The sequence below is a fragment of the Mercenaria mercenaria genome, chromosome 15 (genome assembly GCF_021730395.1).
Source record: "Mercenaria mercenaria strain notata chromosome 15, MADL_Memer_1, whole genome shotgun sequence".
Taxonomy (NCBI): Eukaryota; Metazoa; Mollusca; class Bivalvia; order Venerida; family Veneridae; genus Mercenaria; species Mercenaria mercenaria.
In genome coordinates this window covers 4,040,252-4,048,972 of record NC_069375.1, presented here as the reverse complement: position 1 = coordinate 4,048,972, position 8,721 = coordinate 4,040,252, and the positions used below count along the sequence as shown (strand labels likewise).

Below are 8,721 nucleotides of genomic sequence, written 5' to 3'. Positions count from 1 at the left end.
CAAGAACTCATAGTGGTGAACACGTATATGAAGTTTTAAATAAATATCCCCAACCATTTCCTAGATATGGCTCCGGACGGACGGACGGAAAGACGGACGGAAGGACGGACGGACGGACAACGCCAAAACTATATCCCTCCGACTTTCGTCGGGGGATAATAAGAAGTGTTAGATCTTTTGATATATTCCTATCTGCTTTAAAAACGATAAAATATTTCCGACTGAAACGTTGTCAAATAATTCTCTCAAAGATTGAACGTCATAATATGTACTGCGTTGTGTAGCAAAGTCCACACAGTCGATTAAAATGTGTTTAATAGTTAGCGGTGTTTGACATGGTACACTTTCGGGTTGATCTTCTTTATTTAAAAGGTAAGAGTGAGTCAAACGGGTATGACCTATTCGACACGGTTCCATGACGATTGCCATTTAGATAAAATGTATTTGTTTATATTGGGCCTAAAATCGGTATGTGGTAATTTCAAATTAGATTGTGATAATAAAAGGGATTTATTTGCTGCAATATCAGCATCCTCGTTTTCATGAATACCAGCATGACTAGAAATCCAACAAAATATGATAAACTTTTTTAAAGATAGTTCATGAAGCCTGAGAAGAATATTTTGATGAATGGATTTTCCATATTTCGGTTATGAATTGACTGTAAAACAGAAAGCGAGTCGGAAAAGATAATAAATTTGTCTGCACTATTTCTTGATATAAAATTTAGGGCTAAATCAATAGCTTTGGCCTCCGCTGAAAATATTGTTGCATTATTTGGCAAACGTAATTTTGATTGATGAAGGAGGCTGACAGCAGCACAGCCAACCTTTGATTCATCTTTTGAACCGTCTGTGTAAATTGCAAAATAGTCCTTGTAAGTTGATTTGGTTTCATGAAATTTGGACTTGAATATTTCAGGGTTTGTTTCAGATTTTCTAAAGGCAGTTTTCAAATCGAAAAGAACTGTAGGGATATGAAGGGTCCATGGTAGTGTATCTGGAATTGAATTTTCTTTAATACCATCGAATTCAAAGTCAGTTTCATTCATAGAAGATTGTATGCGAAATCCAAACGGTTTGATTTGTTTTGGTTTTTCCTTATATGAATCGGAGTACTTTGGTTTAAAAATAACTTCATGAGCAGGATTGGATTTGTTGGCAGCCACTCTTAAAGCATATTGCAGTGAAAGTTTTTCTCGGCGTGTGTAAAGAGATGGTTCGTTTGCTTCAGCATATAAACTTTCAACTGGCGATGTTCGGAATGCACCAAGAGCAATACGAAGACCTTGATAATGTATGGTATCTAACATTTGTAAATAAGATTTTCTTGCGGAACCATAAACAATACAGCCGTAATCTAGCTTAGATCTAATTAAAGCCCTATAAAGTCTTAATAAAATCGTGCGATCGGCTCCCCAATCAGTATTTGAAATTACCTTTAAAAGATTTAATGACTTCAGACATTTGGCTTTCAAGTATTTTATATGCGGTACAAATAGTGATGTTCCGATTGTCGCCGACAATCGATTGTCGATCATTTAATGAGCCAAAGTCGCCGACATCGATTATGAACTTGCATAATCGATTATTTGACGCTTAGGCCAGTTTAAATCCTATTCGGGAGTTACGTATCTTTTTGGTGGTATTTCCTCTTTAGGTTCATTTCTTTTCCACTCTTCGAAACGGAGGCAAAGCATACTGCATCCGATCAAAATAATAATGCAACAATCAAAGCTATATTCCCAATCCAGGGAAGACTATACCGCCAGTGTCGAAGTAGTTTGGATTCTACAAGATATGTAAAGTTGCAGCAGTGAAAGATTATTTAAAAAATGGGGAGTGTCGTTTGCCGATTATGCCGTAAATACCGCAAATTATTGTTCCCAACCCACTTTCGTAATTTAGGTTTATTTACTTCATAAGTTCATATTAGCATTGGGCTTCTAAATATTTTTTAATATACAGCTGTACTGGCTGGTAGATGTGTAATTTTAAAAACAAGAAATAGTTATAAATAGAAAATTAGAAATAACAAATTGGAGGGTACTTAAGTTTGAACCAATAACACAAATGTACAACTAGGGACAAAAATAGCATTTTTATTTAGGGGTTATACGTCTGACAGCATGGTCAGTTTCTCAGGGACTCCTGATAGTCCCACAGACGTTTAAGTGCAAATCATATAAATATTTCACTTTTTAATTAGCCACAATGATATCTGCATACAAGGGCTAAAACTTCACACACAAATTACATTACTCCTGCTAAATAAATGCTAATACAGTTAGTCAAGTGAGTTAATAAGTTACAGAAAGTTCAGTGCCAAAGTCCGATTATTTTCCGATTAATCGCTCGAAAGGCCTTCCGATTATATCCGATTAATCGATTATCATTATGCTGTCCGATTATCATCACTAGGTACAAACGAAAGCTTTTTATCAAAGATAACACCAAGAAATTTTGCTTCATCAACAACGGGTATTTTTGTACCATTTAGAAAAAGCTCAGGGTCACAATGATGTATCCGTAATTGGCAAAAGTGGACACATTGAGTTTTCGATTGGGAAAATTTAAACCCATTTTCCATGACCCAAGTTTGGACTTTATTCAAACACTATTGTAATTGGCGTTCAATCGTACGCATATTTTTTTGAACGATAACATATCAAAAAACCGTCAACATATAATGAACAGTCTGTCCCTGGTAACAAACATTTCACAATAATGAATATTATTAATTTTGATGCTAAAAAGTATGACAGATAAAATAGAACCTTGTGGAACTCCCTGTTCTTGCTCAAAAGAGTCAGAAAGGGTATCACCAACACGCACTTTAAAACTTCGATCAGATAAAAATTGTGATATAAATGTTGGCAGACGACCTTTTAAACCTATGTCGTTAAGATCATTCATAATACCATATTTCCATGTAGTGTCATAAGCTTTTTCTAAATCGAAAAAGACAGACACTAGATGCTCTTTTTTAATAAATGCATCACGAATAAAATTTTCCAGTCGAACAAGATGATCACTTGACATGTGCTCTAAGAAAAATGTATCAACTGACTGTGTTTTCTTGTCAAACTTTGAGAATAATTCCTTTCCAATTGCTGGAATACTGGCAATGAATGAATTAAACTGCTGGATTAAAACATCACATTCATTTTCTTGCACCTTCAAACTCTTAAGTAACAGCCCAAGTAATTTCCTGAAGTTATCCTTACACTGAAGTGGGTCTTTTGCCATTTTTACTGGATTTAGGCATGATAAGTAACGCACAAGTGAATATGACACTGGTGATTTTGTCAAAAGCTTCTTCCGTAACTCTACAAAACAACATTTTGCTTCCATTTTCAGTTCCATTTTTTGTCTCTCACTGGCCTTATTTTCCTTTAGAGATCTGCTGGATAGGAAACCCATGTCAATTTGCTTATAGTCAACATGAACTTTTTTATCAGCCACATCAATTCTTGAAAGTTTTTCATCAAAATTTTCAATGTTATCTTTTTTGACAAAGTGTCCCATAAGTGACCACAACAAAGCAGACAGATCATCACACAGGAAGCACACCATTGGTCTGTTGGTCTGGTACAGGGCTAGAAATGGTTGAAGTCTGAGGGCAATACACTTGAAAAAGTGCAGTTTTGGTAGTAGTAATACATCTTTACCATGTTTGCTTAACTACTTCAAATGATTTGTTACCTGGGTTACTGATTTTCTTTTCATCAACAGCTTTAACATACTGAGTGATGTTGTCAATGATCAATAGTGCTCTTTCTACAACTGGAACATTTTCCAGCCACCTGTGCTGCACGAATTTCAGAGGGAGTATATTTGATCCAGTTATCTTTTGATAATCTTCTCTTCGTGCAAGAATCTTTAAACAGGTAATACAGTGAGGAAAGGAGGTCACCTATCCTCCACCCTGTAGCACTGAAGCCTGCTTTGAAAATGTTATGAACTGTGTGTACTCCACAAGATCCAATATTAATTAGATCTGAACCATAATCTGCACGTATTTTCTGTTTCATAATGTCTAGAAACTTCCAATTTACATTGGGTCTATCCATACCTATCTGAAGTAAGTTTCCCATGTTCAGTTTATGATCTGACATTGCCTTAGTGAAGTGCTCTACCATGTCATCACTGGTTGCATGACCTATAAAAAAGAATTTAAAAGACATTTAAAGAAGACACAAATATCAGTAAAAAATGAAGGTCAAGTCTATGTGTACAGAAAGTGACTAAAGTAGCTCATCTTGTGTCATCCCAGTGTATGTGAGACATACAAGCTCATTTTTAATCAGTGTATGTCAAAGTGTATGTAATTAATCTTGTGTTGTATTGTTTTTTCTCCCATGCAGACTTAAAATAAAGGCCACAAACATCTTTCAAGAAATTTAAACAATTAAATTAATAACTATTTCTGTTAAAAATAATTTATAGGCTTACAATCATTAACATGTATAATTTCACTACATAAACTGGTAATCAAAATTTAAATTCAATTTAAAGAATTTTTGTTTCATAATCATAAGTCATTCAATAAGGTTCTGATTTAAAAGATCTTACCAAGAAACTGGGATGAATAATATCTTGTTTCAATTTTCTTCAGTTCATCATCCCAGAATCTAACAAATAGATCCATCTGCTTCTCCTGCATTTTCTTATTTAGACTTTCGTCAAATATGATCACATACGGTCCATTGACACGATTCTTTAACAATGACATAAAATGTTCACCCAAGCCAAACACGGTCAAGTACGCAGCCTTTCTTTCTCCACATTTAAACTGGCTTGCAATTGTACTGTCGGGAAACATTGTTCTAAATAGTTTGTCAGAATTTTCTGACGATTTATACGATTGGTGTGTTGTTAGCAATTTTAAAGTCCACAAAATTTCAGCTCGGAGAACACTATTTTTTGTCATATAAGTGGTGACACTGCTCTGTTTCACATTTGCTTGATTAGGAGGAGCTGGTATTACCAACGAGTCATTGTTATTATTTTCATCAACAGCTTCAGGTTTTTTTTAATACCAGGGTTGGCTATTAAAATGATGTAATTTGATTGTTAGACTGATGTGATTGACTATTTTGCTGATGTTTAACGCTTTTGTGACTTTTTAGAGCACTCTCTCCCATTGTTGATATGTCAAGAATTTTGTCACACGACGTACAAATGCACTTCGTTCTGTCTGCTTTAAACGGCTTTAGCCACTGTTTATAATCGTCCATGGCCTCCCACTTACTTGCGTAGAGACATTTGTTTTTTTTTTTACTCATTTTTATTCACTGTAGAACACTCACAAAGAGCAAAAAATGTTGCAAGTTATTCACCGTGTGTTTTTCAACGGAAACGGTAATATACAAACGGTGATCGAGTAGAAATAGCACTCCTTGTAAATACCGATAAAATGCGGCCGTAGACCACTATCACAGCATAGGTGACCCGATCCGGCAATTTCAAGATTTTTTTTTTCATTTTCTCCGATTTATTTTAAGTCTTATTCTTTTTGCAAAGCAAATATACTGACAGAATATTTTCAAGGAGTAAAAGGTCAAATTCAAGCAGATTTTTTCAAAATTCAAGTACTTTTCCAGGTTTTTTTGGGGTTTTGTCATTTTCAAGGAGTTTTCAAGGACTATCATCAGATTCAAGGACTTTTCAAGGCCTGTGCGAACCCTGTAATATTGTGGTGAACATTTATGCCAAGTAATATTAAAATCCCTTTAAGGAGTTTGAGTTGCAGACTGGACAGAAAAAAAGCCCTTTCGGCATTTGACTTCAAAGTGTGACCTTGACCTTTCAGCTATGGGCCCGGGTTTTACGCTTGACACGTTGTCTCATCCAGGGGAATATTTGTGTCAACTGATATTTAAATCCTGCTTTACATGACAAAGTTATAGACCGGGCAAGAATAAATTCCTATTGACCTTTGTTCTTCAAGTGTGACCTTGACCTTAAAGCTAGGGTTCTGTGTGTTGCACATGACACGTCATCTCATCATGTGGAACATTTATGTAAAGTAATATTGTAATCCATTGATAGATTATTGACCGGACAGGAAAAAAATCCTGTTAACCTTTGACCTCCAATTGTGATCTTGACTTTGAGCTAGGGGTCTGGGTTTTGCGAATATTTGTGCCAAGTAATATCAATATCCCTTAATGGATGACAGTGTTATGGACCGGACACGAAACAGATCCTGTTCATGCCATGTAAACATTTGATTGCCAAGTGTGACCTTGACCTTTGAGCTAGGAGTCTGAAAGTTGCGCATAACACATCGTCTTATTATGAGAGATATTTGTGCCAAGTAATATTAAAATCCCTTCCTGGATGGCAGAGTTCTGGACCGGACAGGAAAATAGCCCTGTTGACCTCCAATTGTGACCTTGACCTTGAGCCAGGGGTCCGGGTCTTGCGCATGACACGTCGTCTCATCATGGGAAACATTTGTGCCAAGTAATATTAAAATCCCTTCATTGACAGAGTTATGGACCGGACACGAAATTGCGGACGGACGAAAAGATGGGCGGAATGACAAAATGACGGACGGAAAAGTGCATTCCTATAGTCGCCGAAACTGATAAAAAAGACAAACGTAACTACAAGCTATGTAAATGATTTTTAACTGAAACTTTCAACTGCTGTATGTTTGCAGAATTTTAACAACATGTGGCAAATTATTCCACAAAGGACAACCATTGTAGCAGAATGACTTTTTACCAAATCCTTTGACTTTAGGAATACTGAAACATGACCCTTTACTAAACCTGGTATTATGAGACTAAGGACAAACCTAATGATCTTGTTTTGAGTAACCTGGAGCCTTTTCTTCAGACTCTGAGAAATACCATAGTACCATACAGAGCAGGCATAGTCAAAGTGACATTGACCAAGGACATGATTAGCATTTTCTTAGTGTACAGTAATAAAAACCTTTGCTTTCTGTACAGAAACATAAGTCTTGCATTTTCTTTTTTAATGATTGATGTAATCATAGTCTCATAACTTAAACATTGATCCAGTATAGCACCCAGATATTTTACAGAGTCGGTGTGCTTAATCACCGTACCATTACATACAATAATGAAGGTTAGAATCCTTCTTTGAGGTACATTCTATAGCGAAAATATCGACATTTTAGTACTTTTCTTTACTATCATTTTGCGAATTTTTACTGAAGAATTACACAAATTGATGAATGAAAAGCCTATTGAAATTGATTAAGCTCTCTTTTGAAGTATATATCTTGAAAAATAAATGCCAACTTTTACCTGAAAATCCGGACAGAAGACAGAAAAAATATTTTTAGGAGGTCATGAGTGAGTGAGTGAGTTGGGTTTTACGGCGAATCGACACAAAATGGTCATATATCAACGAGAATAAGTCATATTAGAAACGCCAACTGTAAAGCATAAACAGTGATGTAAAAATGTAAAGCATACCTAAAAACATCCATGTAAAAATGTAAAGAACAACACTGTGAATAATGTAAAACATATCTAAAAACATCCATGTAAAAATGTAAAGCATATCTAAAAACAGTAATGTAAAAATGTATGTACGTGTGTGTTAAAATATCAGCTGCAAACATAATAATATTGCAAGATGTAAATAAAATAAGAAGTGTTAGATCTTTAAATTTGATATTCCTATCTGTTTTAAAAAACGATAAATATTTCCGACTAAAACGTTGTCAAATAACTCTTTCAAAGATTGAACGTCATAATAGGTCATGTTTTTTTTTCAAAATCGACAGCTACTACACGCAAGCAGTATTCTGTTTAAGGACACGTCACGGTTAAAATAGTTTAGCATTATTACAATACACAATTGGTATTGAAATTGTGTTTCCAATACATGTGCTCATTATATAAATCCTCAATATCTATGTGAAAATAAAGGATGTGTTTTGTATGATTGCAACACTGTGAGTTGCTCTAATTACTGACAAATGACTGAAACAATAGGAATTCATACGAGACATGGATAGACAAAACGACAGTGAGGTAACAATATATTCTTTTATTGTTTTAATGTATGTGTTGTAAGCTACAATATAGAATACCCATTTTATGAAATCAAACTGGAATTTAGAAATAACAGAAATAAATTAATTAAGTCATGAGTTATCATGTCAAAATTTGTCGTTAGTTTTCACGAGCTGTCAAAATTATTTTTATCTCTCTATTCTGCAAATGCATTGTTTTTGAAAGTATCGTGGTCGGATATTGTAGTGTGTAACTTACTTTACATTCCACATTAATATTTGTGCTTGAAATTGCTTTGTTGAGGTCACCGAAATCACATATGAATGTCTATTGTTTTAGTTTATTGTCTGTTATAAAGGTACCAAAGCTTGGCGCTCAGCATTAAGGGAATAGTGCTAGGACTGGTCAGCCCGGTGTCAGTATAATGTGACTGGGTGGGGTATCATGCTACGTGTCTACGGCATGATATTCCAGTGAGGCAGCACTATAAAGTTGGGCATTGTGCTCACTGCTACAAAAAATAGACACCGTCGTTTATATGACTGAAAAATTGTTGAAAAAGACGTTAAACCCGAACACACACACACACACACACACACACACACACACATCAAATCTTAATATTAAGATATAAGAATTGTTCCTTTCTGGTAGACAAATGAAACTATTTGGTTGAATCATAATATAACGGTTTTTGTAAAGAACTGAATATTCTTTGG

At 35.0% G+C, this 8,721-nt stretch overlaps 1 protein-coding gene across 1 annotated transcript; it reads right to left on the bottom strand.

Moving 5' to 3' along the window:
• Window positions 1-2,749: 2,749 nt before the first annotated feature.
• On the bottom strand, window positions 2,750-5,666 carry LOC123559592 (uncharacterized). The gene is made up of 2 exons (XM_045351551.2): window positions 4,575-5,666; window positions 2,750-4,161 (listed from the first exon to the last, which is right to left on the bottom strand). The coding sequence occupies exons 1-2, from the start codon at window positions 4,930-4,932 to the stop codon at window positions 3,758-3,760; spliced, it is 762 nt and encodes a 253-aa protein (XP_045207486.1). The 5' UTR covers window positions 4,933-5,666; the 3' UTR covers window positions 2,750-3,757.
• Between the last annotated feature and the right edge of the window lie 3,055 nt (window positions 5,667-8,721).

Coding starts and splice junctions, on each gene's coding strand:
- LOC123559592 (XM_045351551.2), bottom strand. CDS start 4,932: ATGACAAAAAATAGTGTTCTCCGAGCTGAAATTTTGTGGACTTTAAAA. Junction 4,162..4,574: donor TTATTCATCCCAGTTTCTTG/GTAAGATCTTTT, acceptor TCTTTTTTATAG/GTCATGCAACCAGTGATGAC.